Here is a 22535-nt window from a genome sequence, read left to right as displayed (position 1 = left end):
CGACCCCATTAAGGGGGAAAAATGGGGTGGAAGGGGGGGATTTGGGGAAAATGGGGGTAAAAGGGGGAAAAAAGGGTGTTAAGGGGGGATTGGGGGGGCTAAAAAATGGGGGGGGGCCCAAAATCTAAGGGGGGGGTCCCCAAAAAATTTTGGGGGGGGTCAAGACCCCGCCCGACCCCATTAAGGGGGGAAAAATGGGGTGGAAGGGGGGGATTTGGGGGAAGAAGGGGGGATATGGGACAAAGGGGGGGGAAATGGGGGGGAAAAATGGAGAAGAGGGGGTAAAAAATATGGGAGGGGGCACAAAATAATAGGGGGGGGTCCCCAAAAAATTTTGGGGGGGGTCAAGACCCCGCCCGACCCCGTTAAGGGGGGGAAAATGGGGTGGAAGGGGGGGATTTGGGGAAAAATGGGGGGGAAAGGGGGGAAAAAGGAGGGAAAAGGGGGGGAAAAATTGAGAAGGGGGGGCCCAAAAATATTATGGGGGGGTCCAAAATTTAAGGGGGGGGTCCAAAATTTAAGGGGGGGGTCCCCAAAAAATTTTGGGGGGGGTCAAGACCCTGCTCGACCCCATTAAGGGGGGAAAATGGGGTGGAAGGGGGGATTTGGGGGAAGAAGGGGGGATATGGGGACAAAGGGGGGGAAATGGGGGGGAAAAATGGAGAAGAGGGGGTAAAAAATATGGGAGGGGGCACAAAATAATAGGGGGGGGTCCCCAAAAAATTTGGGGTGGGTCAAGACCCCGCCCGACCCCGTTAAGGGGGGGAAAATGGGGTGGAAGGGGGGGATTTGGGGAAAAAGGAGGGGAAAAAGGGGGGTAAAAACGGAGAAGGGGGGCAAAAAGTATGGAGGGGGGGGCCAAAAATATTATGGGGGGGTCCAAAATTTAAGGGGGGGGTCCCCAAAAAATTTTGGGGGGGGTCAAGACCCTGCTCGACCCCATTAAGGGGGGAAAAATGGGGTGGAAGGGGGGGATTTGGGGAAAATGGGGGTAAAAGGGGGAAAAATGGGGGAAAAGGGGGGGAAAAATGGAGAAGGGGGGCAAAAAAAATTTGGGGGGGGCCCGAAATTTAAGGGGGGAGTCCCCAAAAAATTTTGGGGGGGGTCAAGACCCCGCCTGACCCCACTAAGGGGGGAAAAATGGGGTGGAAGGGGGGGATTTGGGGAAAAAAAAGGGGAAAAGGTGGGGAAAATAGGGTGTTATGGGGGGTTTGGGGGGGCTAAAAAATGAGGGGGGGCCCAAAATTAAAGGGGGGGGTCCCTAAAAGATTTTGGGGGGGGTCAAGACCCCGCCCGACCCCGTTAAGGGGGGGAAAAATGGGGTGGAAGGGGGGGATTTGGGGAAAAATGGGGGGAAAGGGGGAAAAATGGGGGAAAAGGGGGGGGCAAAAAAAATTTTGGGGGGGCCCAAAATATTTGGGGGGGGTCCCAAAAAGTTTTTGGGGGGGTCAAGACCCCACTAAGGGGGGAATAATGGGGTGGAAGGGGGGGATTTGGGGAAAAATGGGGGGAAAGGGGGGGAAAATAGGGTGTTAAGGGGAGGTCGGGGGGGCTAAAAAATGGGGGGGGGTCAAAAAAATATTTGGGGGGGCTCCCAAAAAAATTTTGGGGGGGTCAAGACCCTACTTGACCCCATTAAGGGGGGAAAAATGGGGTGGAAGGGGGGGATTTGGGGAAAAATGGGGGTAAAAGGGGGAAAAAGAGGGGAAAAGGGGGGGCAAAAAATATGGGGGGGGTCCCAAAAATATTATGGGGGGGTCTAAAATTTAAAGGGGGGGTCCCCAAAAAATTTTGGGGGGGGTCAAGACCCTGCTCGACCCCATTAAGGGGGGAAAAATGGGGTGGAAGGGGGGGATTTGGGGAGAAAGGGGGGGGGAAATGGGGTGGGAGGGGGGATTTGCCCCAGCAGGGCTCCCAGTGGTCCCAGTAACCTGTACCTGGCTCCCAGTGGCTCCCAGTTGCCTGTCCCTGGCTCCCAGTGGCTCCCAGTTGCTCCCAGTAACCCATCCCGGGCTCCCAGTGACCCATCCTGGGCTCCCAGTAGCTCCCAGTGACCCATTCCTGGCTCCCAGTTGTTCCCAGTAACCTGTCCCACGCTCCCAGTAACCTGTCCCAGGCTCCCAGTGGCTCCCAGTGGCTCCCAGTTGCCTGTCCCTGTCTCCCAGTAACCCATCCCGGGCTCCCAGTACCTCCCAGTAACCCATCCTGACCTCCCAGTAACCCATCCTGAGCTCCCAGTAGCCCATTCCTGGCTCCCAGTGCCCCCCAGCGACCCGTCCGAGGCAACCCAACTCCCAGCGCCCCTTACTGGTCCATACTGGTCTATACTGGTGCCCGTTACCTTGATGGAGATGACGAAGTGGCCGCCGTTGCGCAGGAAGTTGTGGGCGTTGAGCGCGACGATGCGCGACTGGTCGGGCTGCGCCACGTCGGCGAAGATGACGTCCACCATCCCTGGGGAAACCCCAAAAATGACCCCAAAGCCCAACCCCAAAAGGGTCCCCGAGATCCTCGGGACCCTAAAAAGTTCTCAAATTCCACGGGAATAACCCAAAAAATGACCCCAAATCCGCCAGGAACGCAAAAAAATGACCCAAAATGGTCACGATTCTTGGCCATGGCCAACGAAGAGCACCCCAAAAGGGACAAGAGCTTCTCCTGGTGACCCCAAAACATCCAACCCCACTAAGACACCCCAAAATCCATCCTATATGACTCAAGACCCCAAAACACCTCTTCAGAACCCCCCAAAACACCCCAAAACCTCCCCAAAACCACCTCCCAAACACCTTGAGGGACCTCCAGACCTTCTCCCGTACCTCCAAAACACCCCAAAACCCTACAAAATCCCCCCAAATCTTCTCCTAAACCCTCCTGAGACCCCAAATTCTTCCCCAGAACCCCAAATTCACCCTTAGGACCCCAAATTCTTCCCAAAGACACCCCAAAACTCCCCAGGACCCACCTCACACCTTCTCAACGCCCAGAACATCCCCAAAAAACTCTTCCAAATGCCCTCAAATGTCCCCAAAATCCACCCCACCCCAATCAAGACACCCTAAATTCCATCCTATATGTCCCAAGACCCCAAAACACCTCTTCAGGACCCCCCAAAACACCCCAAAAACCCCAAATGCTCCCAAAACCACCTCCCAAACACCTTGAGGGACCTCCAGACCTTCTCCCACACGTCCGAAACCCTACAAAATCCACCCAAATTTTATCCTAAACCCTCTTGAGACCCTAAATTCTTCCCTAGGACTCCAAATTCTCCCTTAAGACACCCCAAATTCATCCTTAGGACCCCAAATTATTCCCACAGACACCCAAAAACTCCCCAGGACCCACCTCACACCTTCTCAACGCCCAAATTAACCCCAAAAAACTCTTCCAAATGCTCTCAAATGTCCCCAAAATCCACCCCAATCAAGACACCCTAAATTCCATCCTATATGTCCCAAGACCCCAAAACACCTCTTCAGGACCCCCCAAAAACCCCAAATGCTCCCAGAACCACCTCCCAAACACCTTGAAGGAGCCTCCAGACCTTCTCCCGTACCTCCAAAACACCCCAAAACCCTACAAAATCCCCCCAAATCTTCTCCTAAACCCTCCTGAGACCCCAAATTCTTCCCCAGAACCCCAAATTCATCCTTAGGACCCCAAATTCTTCCCAAAGACACCCCAAAACTCCCCAGGACCCACCTCACACCTTCTCAACGCCCAGAACATCCCCAAAAAACTCTTCCAAATGCCCTCAAATGTCCCCAAAATCCACCCCACCCCAATCAAGACACCCTAAATTCCATCCTATATGACCCAAGACCCCAAAACACCTCTTCAGGACCCCCCAAAACACCCCAAAAACCCCAAATGCTCCCCAAACCACCTCCCAAACACCTTGAAGGAGCCTCCAGACCTTCTCCCACACCTCCAAAACACCCCAAAACCCTACAAAATCCACCCAAATCTTCTCCTAAACCCTCCTGAGACCCCAAATTCTTCCCCAGAACCCCAAATTCACCCTTAGGACCCCAAATTCTTCCCAAAGATACCCCAAAACTCCTCAGGACCCACCTCACACCTTCTCAACGCCCAAATTAACCCCAAAACACTCTTCCAGTTGCCCTCAGATGTCCCCAAAGTCCACCCCACCTCATCAAGACACCCCAAAAACCCATCCTATATCTCCTGGGACCCCAAAACACCTCTTCAGGATCCCCCAAAACACCCCAAAAACCCCAAATGCTCCCCAAACCACCTCCCAAACACCTTGAGGGAACCTCCAGACCTTCTCCAATACCTCCAAAACACCCCAAAACCCTACCAAATCCCCCCAAATCTTCTCCTAAACCCTCCTGAGACCCCAAATTCTTCCCCAGAACCCCAAATTCATCCAAAGGACCCCAAATTCTTCCCAAAGACACCCCAAAACTCCCCAGGACCCAACTCACACCTTCTCAACGCCCAAATTAACCCCAAAAACTCTTCCAAATGCCCTCAGATGTCCCCAAAATCCATCCCACCCCAATCAAGACACCCTAAATTCCATCCTATATGTCCCAAGACCCCAAAACACCTCTTCAGGACCCCCCAAAACACCCCAAAAACCCCAAATGCTCCCAAAACCACCTCCCAAACACCTTGAGGGACCTCCAGACCTTCTCCCGTACCTCCAAAACACCCCAAAACCCTACAAAATCCCCCCGAATCTTCTCCCAACTCCCCTGAGACCCCAAATTCTTCCCCAGGACCCCAAGGTCTTCCGTAGGACTCCCTAAAATCTTCCCAAAGACACCCCAAAACTCCCCAGGACCCACCTCACACCTTCTCAACGCCCAAATTAACCCCAAAAAACTCTTCCAGTTGCCCTCAGATGTCCCCAAAACCCATCCCACTTCAACAAGACACCCCAAAAACCCATCCTATATCTCCTGGGACCCCAAAACACCTCTTCAGGGTGCCCCAAAACACCCCAAAAACCCCAAATGCTCCCAAAACAACCTCCCAAACACCTTGAAGGACCACCAGACCTTCTCCCGTACCTCCAAAACACCCCAAAACCCTACAAAACCCCCCCGAATCTTCTCCCAAACCCCCCCGAGACCCCAAAACTTCTTTTGGGATCCCCCAAAAACGGGGTCTCACCTATCAGCATGCGGTATTTATGGGGGTGCCGGGCGTCCTCGATGACGGGGATGACGTTGGTGCGTTTCTTGGCCACGTTGATGAGGTCGCGCCCCGAACGATGCGAGAACTCCACGGCGTAGACCAGGCCCTCCTGGGGACGGGGACATTTTTTGTGGGGTCACCCACCTTCCCCCGGGGACAGTTTTTGGGGTCCCCCGAGGTTGGAGATGTCCATGGGGTCCCCAAAAGTTGGGGACAGCACTGGGGACGTTCCCTTGACCAAAAACCCGATAATCGCGTCCAAAAAAATGCCGTCTCCATACCCCTTTGACCGAAATCCTACAACAATGTCCCAAAAAGTGCCACCTCCATCTCCCCTTGACCCCAAATCCTACAACAATGTCCCCAAAAGGGCCACCTCCATGTCCCCTTGACCCCAAACCCTATAATGATGTCCCCAAAATTGCCACCTCCACGATACCCCCAACCCATATCCCCTTGACCCCAAATCCTAAAATAATGTCCCCAAAAATGCCACCTCCACATCCCCTTGACCTCAAATCTTAAAATAATGTCCCCAAAAGTACCATTTTCATCTCCCCTTGACCCAAAACCCTATAACTATGTCCCCAAAAGTGCCACCTCCATGTCCCTTTGACCCCAAATCCTACAAAAACATCCCCAAAACTGCCACCACCATATCCCCTTGACCCCAAATCCTATAATAATGTCCCCAAAAATGTCACCTTCATGTCCCCTTGACCCAAAACCCTATAACGATGTCCCCAAAGGTGCCACCTCCATGATATTCCCAACCCATATCCCCTTGATCCCAAATCCTAAAATAATGTCCCCAAAAGCGCCACCTCCACGTCCCCTTGATCCCAAATCTTAAAATAATGTCCCCAAAAGTGCCACCTCCATCTCCCCTTGACCCCAAACCCTATAACTATGTCCCCAAAAGTGCCACCTCCGTGTCCCCTTGACCCCAAATCCTACAAAAACGTCCCCAGAAGTGCCACTTCCATATCCCCTTGACCCCAAATCCTAAAATAATGTCCCCAAAAGTACCATTTTCATCTCCCCTTGACCCAAAACCCTAGAACAATGTCCCCAAAAGTGCCACCTCCATGTCCCCTTGACCCCAAATCTTAAAATAATGTCCCCAAAAGTGCCATTTTCATCTCCCCTTGACCCAAAACCCTATAACTATGTCCCCAAAAGTGCCACCTCCATGTCCCTTTGACCCCAAATCCTACAAAAACGTCCCCAAAACTGCCACCACCATATCCCCTTGACCCCAAATCCTAAAATAATGTCCCCAAAAGTACCATTTTCATCTCCCCTTGACCCAAAACCCTATAACAATGTCCCCAAAAGTGCCACCTCCACGATATCCCATACCCACATCCCCGGACCCCAAAACCCTCTAAAAATACCCCCCAAATCACCCCCCTCCGCGACATCCCCTCGCCCCCCAAAACCCCCCGCGTCCCCCAAAATGCCCCCGCGTCCCCCAAAAACCCGTCCCCTCACCGGCCCCACGATGTCGGAGACGTGGGACACCGTTGTCCCCGAGGCGGCGCCCAGGTAGAGGACTTTGGTCCCCGGGCGGATGTGGATCTGGTCGATGCCCCCGAGGATGGCGGCGGCCAGTTTGGAGCGGAACGGGTTCCAGGCGCGGTACTCCACCTTGGTGTCACCGTCCTGGGGACGCGCGCCGGTCAGGGGTGCCCAACGGGGTGCCCAGTTCACCCCAGTTACCCAAAAGGGCCTCCCAGTTGACTCCAGTTACCCAACGGGGTCTTCCAGTTGACCAAAGTTACCCAACGGGGCCTCCCAGTTGACCAAAGGAGCCTCCCAGTTGACCAAAGCGACTCAACGGGGCCTCCCAGTTGACCAACGGGGCCTCCCAGTTGACCAAAGCGACCCAACGGGGTCTCCCAGTTGACCAACAGGGCCTCCCAGTTGACCCCAGTTACCCAAAAGTGACTCCCAGTTTACCCCAGTTGACCAACAGGGCCTCCCAGTTGACCCCAGTTGATCAACGGGGCCTCCCAGTTGACCAAAGCGACCTCCCAGTTGACCAATGGGGCCTCCCAGTTGACCAAAGCGACCCAACGGGGTCTCCCAGTTGACCAACGGGGCCTCCCAGTTGACCCCAGTTACCCAAAAGTGACTCCCAGTTTACCCCAGTTGACCAACAGGGCCTCCCAGTTGACCCCAGTTGATCAACGGGGCCTCCCAGTTGACCAAAGCGACCTCCCAGTTGACCAACGGGGCCTCCCAGTTGACCACAGTTGACCAACAGGGCCTCCCAGTTGACCACAGTTACCCAAAAGGGCCTCCCAGTTGACTCCAGTTACCCAACGGGGTCTTCCAGTTGACCAAAGGGACCCAACGGGGTCTTCCAGTTGACCAAAGGAGCCTCCCAGTTGACCAAAGCGACTCAACGGGGCCTCCCAGTTGACCAAAGAGACCTCCCAGTTGACCAAAGCGACCCAACGGGGTCTCCCAGTTGCCCAACGGGGTCTCCCAGTTGACCCCAGTTACCCAAAAGGGGCTCCCAGTTTACCCCAGTTGACCAATGGGGCCTCTCAGTTGACCAAAGTTACCCAACGGGGTCTCCCAGTTGACTAAAGTTACCCAATGGGGTCTTCCAGTTGACCAAAGTTACCCAACGGGGTCTTCCAGTTGACCAGAGGGGCCCAACGGGGTCTCCCAGTTGACACCAGTTGACCAACGGGGCCTCCCAGTTGACCCCAGTTACCCAACGGGGCCTCCCAGTTGACACCAGTTACCCAAAAGGGCCTCCCAGTTGACACCAGTTAACCAACGGGGTCTCGCAGTTGACCAAAGTTAACCAACGGGGTCTCCCAGTTGACCAACGGGGTCTCCCAGTTGACCCCAGTTACCCAAAAGGGGCTCCCAGTTTACCCCAGTTGACCAACAGGGCCTCCCAGTTTACCCCAGTTGACCAAAAGAGCCTCCCAGTTGACCAAAGTTACCCAAAAGGGCCTCCCAGTTGACACCAGTTGACCAACAGGGCCTCCCAGTTGATCCCAGTTACCCAATGGGGCCTCCCAGTTGACCAAAGCAACCTCCCAGTTGACACAAGGATCCTTCCCATTGACCCCAGTTACCCAATGGGGCCTCCCAGTTGACCAACAGGGCCTCCCAGTTGACCCCAGTTACCCAGAAGGGCCTCCCAGTTGACCAACGGGGCCTCCCAGTTGACCAAAGTTACCCAACGGGGCTTCCCAGTTGACCCCAGTTGACCAGCGGGGCCTCCCAGTTGACCCCAGTTGACCAAAGTTACCCAACGGGACCCAACGGGGCTTCCCAGTTGACCAATGGGGCCTCCCAGTTGACCAACGGGACCAAACGGGGCCTCCCAGTTGACCAAAGGGACCAAACGGGGCCTCCCAGTTGACCAAAGGGGCCTCCCAGTTGACCAACGGGACCAAACGAGGTCTCCCAGTTGACCCCAGAGCTGTCCCAGTTGACTCCAGTTGCCCAAGGGGGCCTCCCAGTTGACCCAAGAGGCCGCCCAGTTGACTTCACTTGACCCAAGGAGCCTCCCAGTTGACCCCAGTTTACCCTCAGGACTCTCCCAGTTGCCTCAAGGGCTTCCCAGTGCCTCCCAGTCCCCTCCCAGTTCCCCCCAACCCCCTCCCAGTTCCCCCCAGTGCCCTCCCAGTTCCCCCTACCCTCTTCCAACTCCCCCTAACCCCCTCCCACTTCCCCCCAGCACCCTCCCAGTCCCTCCCAGTATCTCCCAGTCCCTCCCAGTGCCCCACCTCGACCGAGATCCTCTTCTCGCCGTACACCGACTCCCCCGGCACCATGTTGCGGGTGACCAGCGCGTCCTCCTTCCCCCGGCAGATAAATACCCCTGGGGGGGGGGGCAAATTTTGGGGATCTGCCCCATGGGACCCCCAAATGCCCCCCCAGACCCCCAAGTGCCCCCCCGGACCCCCAAGTGCCCCATAACGCCCCCAAATTGCCCCCAAAATCCCCAAACTGCCCCATATGCTCCCTGTAGTCTCATATATCGGCCCCTGATCCTATATATCGCCCCCCAGCCCCATATATCGCCCCCAAATCCTACATATCGCACCCCTGCCTCATATATCGCCCCCAAAACCCCGTATCGCCCCCCAAATCCCACATACAGCTCCCTAGCCCCCATATATCGCCCCCCGGACCCCATATATCGCCCCCAAATCCCACATATTGCACCCCTGCCTCATATATCGCACCCCAAACCCCATATATCACCCCCAAAACCCCATATATCGCCCTCCAAACCCCACATATCGCCCCCAAATCCCACATATCGCACCCCTGCCTCATGTATTGCCCCCAAACCCCATATATCGCCCCCCAAACCCCACGTACCCCCCCGCCCCTATATATCGTCCCCAAATCCCACATATCGCACCCCTGCCTCATATATCACACCCCAAAACCCCACATATTGCTCCCCAGCCCCTAAATATTGCCCCCCAAATCCCATATATCACCCCACAAATCTCATACTGCCCCCCAGCCCCCATATATCGCCACCCAAATCCCATATATCACCCCCTGACCCTATATATCACCCCCAAATCCCACATACTGCACCCCTGCCTCATATATCGCCCCCCAAACCCCATATATCGCTCCCTAGCCCCTATATATCACCCCCCAAATCCCACATACAGCTCTCTAGCCTCCATATAGCGCCCCCAGCCCCCATATATCGCCCCCAAAACCCCACATACTGCTCCCCAGATCCCATATATCGCCCCCAAAACCCATATATTGCCCCCCCGCCCCTATATATCGCCCCCAAATGCCACATACCGCTCCCCAGATCCCATATATCGCCCCCCAGATCCCATATATCAACCCCCAGCCCCTATATATTGCCCCCAAAACCCCATATATCGCCCCCCAGCCCCCACATATCACCACCAAAACCACATATATCGCCCCCCAGCCCCCATATACCGCCCCCCGCCCTTATATATTGCCCCCCAGCCCCTATATATCCCCCCCAAACCCCACATATCGTCCCCCAGCCCCTATATATCGCCCCCAAATCCCATACTGTCCCCCAGCCCCCACATATCACCCCCCAAATCCCACATATCGCCCCCCAAACCCCCACATATTGCCCCCAAAACCCCACATATCGCCCCCAAAACCCCATATACTGCCCCCCAGCCCCATATATCGCCCCAAAACCCCACATACCACCCCCAAAACCCCACATACTGCCCCCCAGCCCCATATATCACCCCCAAATCCCCATATATCGCCCCCCAGACCCCATATATCGCCCCCCCCCATACCTTCGTGCCGATGGGGCTCCACCGTCACCTTCTTGCCCCCCTTGAAGCCCCCCCGGCCTCCGCGTCCCCCCCCCCGGCCCCCTCGGCCGGGGCCTCCTCGTCCTCGGCCCCCGAAACCGCCGCCGCGGCCCCCCCCGGGGGACTTGAAACCGCCACCTGTGGGAAGAGGAGTGGGCACTGGGGGGAACTGGGAGCACTGGGAGGGGGGATAAGGGGCTGGGGAGGGAACTGGGAGCACTGGGAGAGGGATTGGGGGGGCTGGGGAGGGAACTGGGAGCACTGGGAGGAGGGATAAGGGGCTGGGAAGGGAACTGGGAGCACTGGGAGGAGAGATGGTGCGGCTGGGAAGGGAACTGGGAGCACTGGGAGAGGGGATGGGGGGCTGGGAAGGGAACTGGGAGCAGTGGGAGAGGAAATAAGGGGCTGAGAAGGGAACTGGGAGCACTGGGAGAGGGGATAGGGGGCTAGGAGGGGAACTGGGAGCACTGGGAACGGAACTGAGCTTACTGGGAGCACTGGGATGGGAGACTGGCTGCACTGGGAAAGGATCTAGGCTTACTGGGAGGGGATATGAGGGTACTGGGAAGGGAACTGGGCATACTGGGAGCACTGGGAGGGGAACTGGGACGGGGGGCACTCACCTCGCCCCCCCCGGAAGCCCCCACGACCCCCCCGGTCCCCGAAGCCTCCGCGCCCCCCCCGGGGGCTGAAACCTGTGGGAGAAAGAAGTGTTACTGGGCAAACTGGGAGCACTGGGATGGCCCGAGGGGGCTCCCAGTTCCCTCCCAGCAAGCCCAGCAGTGCCCCAGTCTGCCCAGTTCCACACCAGTTAAACCCCAGGCCTTCCCAGTTGCCCCCAATCCCTCCCAGTTCCACTCCAGTTCTCCCCAGTCCCTCCCAGTTACCTCCCCAATCCCTCCCAGTTCCCTTCCAGTTACCCCCAGTGCCTTCCCAGTTACTACCCAGTTACCTCCCAGTCCACACCCAGTTGCCCCCCGTCCCTCCGATCCTTCCCAGTCCCCCCCAGTCCCTTCCCAGTTACCTCCCAGTCCCTTCCGAGTCTCTCCCAGCTCCCCTCAGTGCCCCTCCAGTCCCTTCCCAGTGCCTCCCAGTCCCCCCCAGTTACATCCCAGTCCTTCCCAATGCTTCCCAGTTACCCTCCCAGTCCCATCCCAGTTCTCCCCAGCCTCTCCCAGTGCCTCCCAGTCCCCCCCCAGTTACATCCCAGCCCCTCCCAGTGCTTCCCAGTTACCCTCTGAGTCCCATCCCAGTGCCCCTCAGCCACTCCCCATCCCTTCCCAGTGTCTCCCAGTCCCCCCCAGTCCCTCCCAATTACCCCCAGTTACCCTCCCAGTCCCTTCCCAGCACCCCCCAGTCACCTCCCAGTTCCCCCCAGCCCCATCCCAGTTCCCCCCAGCCTCTCCCAGTGCCTCCCACTCCCCCCCAGTTACATCCCAGTTCCCCCCACCCTCTCCCAGTGTCTCCCAGTCCCCCCAGTTCCCTCCCAGTCCCCCCCAGTTGCCCTCCCAGTCCCCCCCAGTGTCTCCCAGTCCCCCCCAGTGTCTCCCAGTCCCCCCCAGTCACCCCCAGTTACCCTCCCAGTCCCATCCCAGTCCCCCTCAGCCTCTCCCAGTGCCTCCCAATCCCTTCCCAGTGTCTCCCAGTCCCCCCAGTTACCTCCCAGTTCCTCCCAGTTCCCCCCAGTTCCCCTCCGTTACCCTCCCAGTCCCTTCCCAGTGCCCCTCAGCCCCTCCCAGTCCCCTCCCAGTGCTCCTCAGCCTCTCCCAGTCCCTTCCCAGTCCTTCCCAGTGCCTCCCAGTCCTTCCCAGTGCCTTCCAGTGCCTCCCAGTCCCTCCCAGTGCTCCCAGTCCGCACCCGGCCTCATCCCGCCGCTGCTCCACGCGGGGCCTCACGCGCCGCGCGCTCTCTCCCGCTGCCGGAAGTCGCCGTGCGTCACCCGCTAGACCCCGCCCAGTTTCGGGCAGGGCGCATGCGCACCACCGCTCCCGAAGCAGCGCCGGGCGGAAGTAACCGCGCAGGGCCGGGATCTCGCTGGGTCCTAGCGCCCGGCCGTGTCCTAAAAGCGCCCCCCAGGGGCGACCCCTGGAATAGGGGCGTGGGGTTTAGGGGCAGGAATGGGGGATTTGGGGACAGGAATGACGGATTTGGGGTCATGGAGGGGAACTGGGGAAAGGGATGAAGAATATTAGGGTGTTTGGGGGGGATTTGGGGGAAAGAATGGGGGATTTGGGGACAGGAATGACGGATTTGGGGTCATGGAGGGGAACTGGGGAAATGGATGAAGAATATTAGGGTGTTTGAGGGGGATTTGGGGGCAAGAATGGGGGATTTGGGACAGGAATGGGGGATTTGGCAGTCCTGTGGGGTATTTGGGGAAAGGGATGGGGCATTTCGGGAGGTTGGGGGGGATTTGGGGTCCAGAATGGTGGATTTGGGGTCCTGGAGGGTATTTGGGGAAAGGGGTGGAAAATATGGGGGTATTTGGGGGGGGATTTGGGACAAGAATGAAGGATTTGGGGTCATGGAGAGGATTTGGGGAAAGGTGTGGAGGATATGGGGGTGTTTGGGGGGGATTTGGGGGCAGAAATAGGGGAATTTGGAGTGCTGGAGGGTATTGAGGGAAAAGGATGAAGGATATCAGGGTGTTTTGGGGGGATTTGGGGGCAGGAATGGGGGATTTGGGGTCATGGAGGCTATTTGGAGAAACAGATAGGGCATTTGGGGATGTTTGGGAGGGATTTGGGGTCATGGAGGGGATTTGGGAAAGGGATGGAGAATGTGGGGGATTTGGGGGGGGGATTTCGGGGTGAGAATGGGTGATTTGGGGTCCTGGAGGGTATTTGGGGAAAGGGATGGGACATTTGGGGGGTGTTGGGGGGATTTGGGGACAGGAATGGGGCATTTTGTGGGGTCCAGAGTATGGCTGAAAACAGGGATGGAGCATTTGGAGGGGGTCCTGAGAGCATTTAGGGGATCCTGCGAATATTTAGGGACAGGTTTGGGGCATTTGGAGATCCTGGGGGTATTTTGGAGATAGATATTAATAATTTGGAGAATTTAAGGGGTTATTTTGAGGTAAAAATGGCACATTTGACGTGGAAGCTGTGTGGATTTGTATATAGGAACAGGGCTTTGGGGGTTTTGAAGTATAATTGAGGACAAAAATGAGATATTTAGGATTTGTGGGGTTATTTAGAGGTAAAAAGAGTGTATTTGAGGGGGAGCTGTGTGGATTTATGTATGGGAAGTGGGTTTTTAGGGTCTTGAACTGGTTTTGAGGACAAAAATGGGATATTTGGGGGATCCGGGGACATCTAGGGGGTATTTAGGATCAGAGAGAGAGCCCAGAGGTTCTGGGGGGGATTTAGAGACACAAATGTGAGATTTTGGGGGGTATTTAGGGTCAGGGACGTGGCGTTTGGTGGCCTGAGGGGAAATTTGGGGACAGAAACGAACATTTTGGGAGTGATATTTAGGGGCAAGTGGGGAGGATTTGGAGCGAGGGATAAAGGGATGGGGCATTTAGGGGTCGTATGGGGACATTCATGGGGCATTTAGGGGGGTCTGGGGATGTTTGGGGACAAAAATGGGGATTTGGGATGTTTTATTTAGGGACCTGTGTGGGAGAAAGGCACAAATTGGGGCCAATTTGATGTATTTAAGGAAAACTTGGGGACGCTGTGAGGGATTTGGTGAACATTCAGGCTATTTGGGGGTGCTACGAGGGCTTCTGAGCGTGTTTTGGGACATTTCGGAGCCGTTTTGGGGCGTTTTGAGGCGATTTGGGGAGCGCCGCGGCCTCCCCGCCGCCATTTTCCCTCCCGCCCGCAGTCCTCCCCGCTCCCGCCCCGCCCTCGGCGAGGGCCGCTCTACCCTCCGCGTCTCGACGGCTCCTCCCCTTCTGTGAGCTGAGCCGCTGCCGCTACTTCCGGCGGCGCACTACGCTTCCTGTCGCGTCTCGGTGGTTCCGGCGTGAGGGCAGCGGCGGCGGTGAAAGTCACTTTGACGGGAACGGCGGCGGCTGGTGCGGGGGGGGGGGAACTGGGAGCGACTGGGAGATACTGGGAGCTACTGGGAGAGCACTGGGGGTCTACTGGGAGCACTGGGAGGGCACTGGGGGGGCTGGGTTTTACTGGAGGCACTGGGGGAGACGCTGGGCATTACTGGGAGAGGTTTGTAGGGTTTACTGGGAACACTGGGTGGACTGGGGTGGTTACTGGGAGCACTGGGAGGGGTTTCTGGGCTTTACTGGGGGCATCGGGGTAACTGGGAGGCATCACTGGGCTTTACTGGGAGCGCTGGGAGAGATCTCTGGGGCTTACTGGGAGCGCTGGGAGGGGTCACTGGGCCTTACTGGGAGCGCTGGGAGGGGTTACTGGGCCTTACTGGGAGCGCTGGGAGGGGTCACTGGGCCTTACTAGGAGCAGCGGGGTAACTGGGAGACATCACTGGGCTTTACTGGGAGCTCTGGGAGAGATCTTTGGGACTTACTGGGAGAGATGGGAAGGGTCACTGGGCCTTACTGGGAGCGCTGGGAGGGGTTACTGGGCCTTACTGGGAGCATTGGGTGTATGGGGGTGGTGACTGGGCTGTACTGGGAGGACTGGGAGGGATCTTTGAGCTTCAGTGTGAGTACTGGGCGCATTGCTGAGCCTTACTGGGTATACTGGAGTGATGACAGAACCTTACTGGGAGCACTTGGGGCTTGCTGGGCCTTACTGGGAGCCCCGGGAAGGACAGCTGGGCTTTACTGGGAGCACTGGGGCAACTGGGAGGGCTCATAGGGCCTTACTGGGAGTGATCATTGGGCCTTATTAAGAGGACTTGCAGGGCCTTACTGGGAGGGGTCACTGGGCCTTACTGGGCTTTACTGGGAGGGCTCGCAGGGCCTTATTGGGAGCCCTGGGAAGGATAGCTGGGCTTTACTGGGAGCCCAGGGAGGGTTTGCAGGGCCTTACTGGGAGCACTGGGAGGGATCAGTGGGCCTTACTGGGCCTTACTAAGAGGACTTGCAGGTCCTTACTGGGAGGGATCACTGGGCCTTACTGGGAGCACTGGGAGGGCTCCCAGTGCCTTACTGGGAGAGCTCCCAGTGCCTTACTGGGAACAACATCCAACCACCTCTTCCTGGGACCCAATTGGGGCCGCTGTCGACATCCCCAAACCTCCCCATTCCCCTCCTTCCCCCCCCATAAACGAACCACTAATTAACACAACTAATTAGTTAATTGATTAACTAATTAATTAATTAATTAGCTAATTAACTAATTAATTAGCCATGGCGGAGGACATCCGGGCCAAGCTGGAGCGCTACAAGACGGCGCCCTTCGACAGCCGCTTCCCCAACCAGAACCAGACCAAGAACTGCTGGCAGAACTACCTGGGTACGCCCCTCCCCCACCCCTCTGACCCCTCCCCCACCCTTGGGACCCCCGTGTCCCCTCCCCGGTGACACCCGTGTCCCCCTTTTATCCCCCTGACCCCCAGATTTCCACCGCTGCGAGAAGGCGATGGCGGCCAAGGGGGCGGACGCCACCCCCTGCCAGTGGTACTACCGCGTCTACAAGTCCATCTGCCCCACCTCCTGGGTGAGTGGCCCCTCCCCCCCCAGTGACGTGGCACCCTAGGGTGGCCCCTGGGTGGCCTCGTGGGCCTCGGGTCCTCCCGGTGGCCCTTGGGTGACCCGGGGTGGCCCTGATGGCTTTGGGTGTCCCATGGTGGCCTCATGTCCCCTAGGTGACCCGGGGTGGCCTTGTGGCCCTTGGGTGTCCCATGGTGGCCCTGTGTCCTTTGGGTGACCCAAGGTGGCCTCGTGGCCCTTGGGTGCCCCATGGTGGCCTCACGTCTCCCAGGTGGCCCTTGGGTGGCCCAGGGTGGCCCTGATGGCTTTGGGTGTCCCATGGTGGCCTTGTAGCCCTTGGGTGGCCCAGGGTGGCCTCACATCCCCCAGGTGGCCCTTGGGTGTCCCATGGTGGCCTCGTAGCCCTTGGGTGCCCCATGGTGGCCTCATGTCTCCCAGGTGGCCCTTGGGTGTCCCAGGGTGGCCTTGTGGCCATTGGGTGTCCCGGGGTGGCCTCACATCACCCAGGTGGCCCTTGGGTGTCCCCAGGTGGCCTTGTGGCCCTTGGGTGTCCCCAGGTGGCCTTGTAGCCCTTGGGTGTCCCATGGTGGCCCCGTGGCCCATGGTGGCCCTGTGGCCCTTGGGTGGCCTATAGTGGTTTCATGTCCCCTAGGTGGCCCTTGGGTGTCCCATGGTGGCCTCGTGGCCATTGGGTGTCCCATGGTGGCCTCAATGCCTTTGGGTGTCCTGTGGTGGCCCTGTGGCCCTTGGGTGTCCCATAGTGGCCTCATGTCCCCTAGGTGGCCCTTGGGTGTCCCAGGGTGGCCTTGTGGCCCTTGGGTGTCCCATGGTGGCCTTGTAGCCCTTGGGTGTCCCGTGGTGGCCTCATGTCTCCCAGGTGGCCCTTGGGTGTCCCAGGGTGGCCCCATGGCCCTTGGGTGGCCCAGGGTGGCCCTGATGGCTTTGGGTGTCCCATGGTGGCCTTGTGGTCCTTGGGTGTCCCATGGTGGCCTCACATCTCCCAGGTGGCCCTTGGGTGTCCCGTCGTGGCATCACGTCCCCTAGGTGACCCTTGGGTGTCCCAGGGTGGCCTTGTGGCCCTTGGGTGTCCCGGGGTGGCCTCGTGGCCTTTGGGTGTCCCATAGTGGCCTCACGTCTCCCAGGTGGCCCTTGGGTGTCCTGCGGTGGCCCCGTGGCCCTTGGGTGTTTCTTGGTGGCCCTGTGTCCCTTGGGTGACCCAAGGTGGCCCCATGGCCCTTGGGTGTCCCATGGTGGCCCTGTGGCCCTTGGGTGTCCCATGGTGGCCCTCACGTCCCTCAGATGGTCCTTGGGTGTCCCGGGGTGGCCCCATGGCCCTGTGGCCCTCATGGTGGCCACCATGCCCCTCATGGTGGCCCCATGGTGTCCCCACACCCCTCAGGTCCCCCCCAACCTCCCCGTGGTGTCCCCAAGCCCTCAACACCTCCAGGACCCCCCCGTGGCATCCCCCACGGGCACGAGGTCCTCGTGTCCACCCCGGCGTCCCCGTGGGGCCACCACGTCCCTTTGTGGGGCCACCACGTCCCCCCGGGTGTCCCCACAAGGCCACCGTGTCCCCGCAGGTGACAACGTGGGACGAGTACCGCGAGGAGGGGACCTTCCCCGGCAAGATCTGAGCTCCTCCAACCCGGGGCACGGGGAGGGGGGTTGGGTCCGGGGCCACCACCGCGGCCACCAAGGAGGTGACACGGATGTCACCGGGGCGGGGACGCCGCCGTCACGGGGGCGGTTGACAATAAAAGGGTTGAACTGGCCCGTTTTGGGGGTGTTTTATTGAATTTTTTTTTTTTTGCTCCGCCAGGTTCTGGTGGTGGGGACGCGGGGACGGAGAAAACGGGGCGAGAGCGGTCGACGTCGAAATTTTATTAATTAACCAAATTTAATTCGGGGAGGGGGGGACGACCCCTTGCTCGGTCACCCGAGGGTCCTCGAGGTGTCCCCCCCCCCAAGGGCGTTACGGGACCAGGGGACCGAGCGGGGGGGGTTGGAGACCCAGGGGCAGGTTCGGGGGCAGGACCCCGGGGAGAAGCGGCGTCAAGCCCAGGCCACGCAGCGGCAGCGCTCCCAGGAGGGCTCCTGGAGGGGGGGGGGACACGGGGTCAGGACACCTCCAGCAGTGGTTTCTCCACCCGTCCACCCGTCATCGATGGTTTCTCCACCCAACCGCCCTTCCATCCATCCATCATCAATGTTTTTTTCATCCATCATCAATGGTTTCTCCATCCATCCATCATCCTTCAATCAATCATCAATAGTTTCTCCATCCCTCAATCCATAATCAATGGTTTCTCCATCCTTCAATCCATCATCAATGGTTTTTCCATCCATCATCAATAGTTTGACCACCCATCCATCATCTTTCAATCCATCATCAATGGTTTCTCCATCCCTCAATCAATCATTAATGGTTTTTTCATCAATCATTAATGGTTTTTTCATCAATCATCAATAGTTTGACCACCCATCATCTTTCAATCCATCATCAATAGTTTCTCCATCCCTCAATCCATAATCAATGGTTTCTCCATCCTTCCATCCATCATCAATGGTTTTTCCATCCATCATCAATAGTTTGACCACCCATCCATCATCTTTCAATCCATCATCAATGGTTTCTCCATCCTTCAATCAATCATCAATGTTTTTTTCATCAATCATCAATAGTTTGACCACCCATCCATCATCTTTCAATCAATCATCAACAGTTTCTCCATCCTTCAATCCATAATCAATGGTTTCTCCATCCATCATCAATAATTTGACCACCCATCCATCATTCTTCCATCCATCATCAACGGTTTCTCCATCCATCATCAATAGTTCCACCACCCATCCATCATCCTTCAATCCATCATCAATAGTTTCTCCATCCTTCGATCCATCATCAATGGTTTTTCCATCCATCATCAATAGTTCCACCACCCATCCTTCAATCAATCATCAATAGTTTCTCCATCCCTCAATCAATCATCAACGATTTCTCCATCCTTCAATCCCTCATCAATGGTTTCTTCATCCATCCATCATCCTTCAATCAATCATCAATGGTTTCTCCATCCTTCGATCCATCATCAATCGTTCCTTCACCCATCTTCAACATTTTCTCCATCCATCCATTTTTCTCTTTACCCTTTGGTTTCTCCATCCATCCATTCCCCTTCAATATTTTTTTTTTCCATCTTTCCATCCCTTTTCAGTATTTTTTTCCATCGATCTGTCCTTCGATGGCTTCTCCATCCACCTTTTCATCCTTTTCTCTAACTATTTTCGGTGATTTCTTCATCCCATCTTCTACTTTTTCACGCATCTTTAATTTTTCACGCGATTCCGTGATCTCAGATGTTTTCCCCATCCATCCATTCCCCTTTGATATATTTTTTTCCATCTTTCCATCCCTTTTCACTATTTTTTTCCATCGATCTGTCCTTCGATGGCTTCTCCATCCACCTTTTCATCCTTTTCTCTAGCTATTTTTGGTGATTTCTTCATCCCATCTTCTACTTTTTCACGCATCTTTAATTTTTTCACGTGATTTCGTGATCTCAGATGGTTTCTCCATCCATCCACTCATCCTTACATGGTTTCTCCATCCATCCACTCAACCTTCCATGGTTTTCTCCATCCATCTACTCATCCTTTCATGATTTCTCATTCTTTCATGGTTCCTCCACCTGGTGGTCCCCCATCCCCTCTCCCCGCCACGTCCCCCTCCTCGTCCCCTCACCTGGAGACAGGTCCCGCCGCAGTCGGTGGGGGACGCAGGTGACACCGGGGCGGCAGCCGGAGCCCTCGACGCACCACGGAGCTGCAGGAGATACGGGAATTAGGTGGGGACGTGGCCGGGGGGAGGGACACGTCGGGGGGAGGACGCGTGAGGAGGTCGTGGATGGAGAAGGAGATGGAGGATGTCATGGGTGCGTTGGGGACATCACACACGGGGATGTCACGGGTGGACAGAGAGGTGGAGAACGTCATGGAGGAACACCAAGAGGTGGAGAACGTAGATGGAGGGACACCAAGAGGTGGAGAATATTGATGGAGGAACACCAAGAGATGGAGAAAGGAACACCAAGAGGTGGAGAACGTCGTGGAGGAACACCAAAAGATGGAGAAAGTTGATGGAGGGACACCAAGAGGTGGAAAATGTTGATGGAGGAACACCAAGAGATGGAGAGAGGAACACCAAGAGATGGAGAACATCATGGAGGAACACCAAGAGATGGGGAGAGGAGCATCAAGAGATAGAGAACATCATGGAGGAACACAAAGAGGTGGAGAACGTTGATGGAGAGACACCAAGAGGTGGAAAATGTTGATGGAGGGACACCAAGAGATGGAGAGAGGAACGCTGAGAGGTGGAGAACGTCGTGGAGGAACACGAAGAGGTGGAGAACGTCATGGAGGAACACCAAGAGGTGGAAAATGTTGATGGAGGAACACCTAAAGATGGAGAGAGGAGCACCAAGAGGTGGAGAACGTCATGGAGGAACACCAAAAGGTGGAGAACGTTGATGGAGGGACACCAAGAGGTGGAAAATGTTGATGGAGGAACACCAAGAGATGGAGAGAGGAGCACCAAGAGGTGGAGAACGTCGTGGAGGAACACCAAGAGATGGGGAGAGGAGCACCAAGAGGTGGAGAACGTCGTGGAGGAACACCAAAAGATGGAGAAAGTTGATGGAGGGACACCAAGAGGTGGAAAATGTTGATGGAGGAACACCTAAAGATGGAGAGAGGAACACCAAGAGATGGAGAACATCATGGAGGAACACCAAGAGATGGGGAGAGGAGCATCAAGAGATAGAGAACATCATGGAGGAACACAAAGAGGTGGAGAACGTTGATGGAGAGACACCAAGAGGTGGAAAATGTTGATGGAGGGACACCAAGAGATGGAGAGAGGAACGCTGAGAGGTGGAGAACGTCGTGGAGGAACACGAAGAGGTGGAGAACGTCATGGAGGAACACCAAGAGGTGGAAAATGTTGATGGAGGAACACCAAGAGGTGGAGAAAGGAACACCAAGAGGTGGAGAACGTCGTGGAGGGACACCAAGAGGTGGAGGACGTTGATGGAGAGACACCAAGAGGTGGAAAATGTTGACGGAGGAATACCAAGAGGTGGAGAACATCATGAAGGGACACCAAGAGATGGGGACAAAAACACCAAGAGATGGAGAACGTCGTGAAGGAACACCAAGAGATGGAGAACATTGATGGAGGACGTTTTGGAGGGACACGTCGAGGACACTGTGGTCATGTAGGCACGTCACGGTAGGTCAGACAGTCGTAGGACACCACGGACGGACTGACACAAAGGGGACATCACGAAGGGCCCCAAAGGGATGTTGTGGTTGGACAGAGAGCTGGAGAACATCGCGGAGGGACACATGGGGGGACATCAAGGACGGACAGACGCGTAGGGGACACCAGGGTGGGGGGCGACGGGGACGTCATGGACGGACCCATGACACCGTGGATGGCTCCGTGTGGATATCATGGCCTTGGGGGAGTCCCACACGAGAACCTCCCCAAGAAGATCACCCAAAACACCCCATGGCCACCTCCCACCCCGTGTCCCCGCAGTCCCCAACTCACGGCAGACGCTGGGGACGCGCCAGGGTCCCACGCGGACCTTGGCCTGGCGGCAGGCGGCCTCGTAAGCACCCAGGACCTCGCTGAGGACCTCCTTGTCCCCGGGGGCTTCGCAGAGCTCCCAGAGGCAGACGTCGAAGAAGACCCTGGGGTGGACCGCGGCGTGACAGCCCCCAAAGGGACCCTGGGGGTCCCGCAGGACGCCGCAGAGCTCGGTGTGGACGAAGGCTTTTTTGGGGGGCTGGCGGCAAGGGGGACAGCTGGGGCCGGGGCAGGGACGGTGACACGTGGCCGTGGTGGCCTGGTGGAGGTGGTCGTTGTAGGGGTGGCCGTCGAAGTTGCCGCAGAGGCCGCAGGTGACGTTGCGGAAGCTCGGGGACACGGTGACGGCCACCGCCGCCCCGGGGCCGGCGGTGACGCGGAGGCCGAAGTTGGCCACCAGCAGGGTGGTGGCACCCCGGGGTGCCAGGCACACGGCCTGGCCTTGCAGGCAGAAGGGCAGCGACACCTTGGAGCCGTCCACCTGCGTGGGGTGGGGTGGGGTGGGGTGGGGGCACCCAGTAGGTGCCCGGTCCTCACCCCTGGTCCTCGTAGCAGACATTTGTCATTCTACCACCCACCCAATCTCCTTCATCCATCCAGTTTTGTTCCTCCAAACCTTTTCATTTTTATCTGTCCAACATTCTCCATCCGTCCGTCCGTCCGTCCGTCCATCCATCCATCCATCCATCCATCCCTTCACCTCTGTCCTTCCCCATCCCTTTTCACGTGCTTCATCCATCCATCCATCCACTCATCCTTTATCTATTCCTCCATCCCTGCCTTTCTCCATCCCTTTTTCCATGTTCTT

General features: G+C 56.9%; 2 protein-coding genes across 2 annotated transcripts; one reads left to right on the top strand and one right to left on the bottom strand.

Annotated features, from left to right (window-relative positions):
• Positions 1-1105: 1105 nt before the first annotated feature.
• Positions 1106-15298, bottom strand: LOC309889338 (uncharacterized protein; the record flags this gene model as incomplete). The annotated part of the gene is made up of 10 exons (XM_082782112.1): positions 1106-1126; positions 2309-2454; positions 5149-5281; positions 6667-6837; positions 8931-9025; positions 10473-10628; positions 11114-11185; positions 12430-12575; positions 14367-14514; positions 15286-15298. The coding sequence occupies 10 exons, from the start codon at positions 15296-15298 to the stop codon at positions 1106-1108; spliced, it is 1101 nt and encodes a 366-aa protein (XP_082638238.1).
• COX6B1 (cytochrome c oxidase subunit 6B1) lies at positions 14362-17845 on the top strand. Its single transcript, XM_082782105.1, has 4 exons — positions 14362-14517; positions 15770-15877; positions 15981-16081; positions 17655-17845. The coding sequence occupies exons 2-4, from the start codon at positions 15772-15774 to the stop codon at positions 17706-17708; spliced, it is 261 nt and encodes an 86-aa protein (XP_082638231.1). The 5' UTR covers positions 14362-14517; positions 15770-15771; the 3' UTR covers positions 17709-17845.
• Positions 17846-22535: the final 4690 nt, after the last annotated feature.

This window comes from Aythya marila, assembly GCF_965140915.1.
Source record: "Aythya marila genome assembly, chromosome: 36".
NCBI classification, from domain to species: domain Eukaryota; kingdom Metazoa; phylum Chordata; class Aves; order Anseriformes; family Anatidae; genus Aythya; species Aythya marila.
This window is presented reverse-complemented; position numbering and strand designations above follow the sequence as displayed.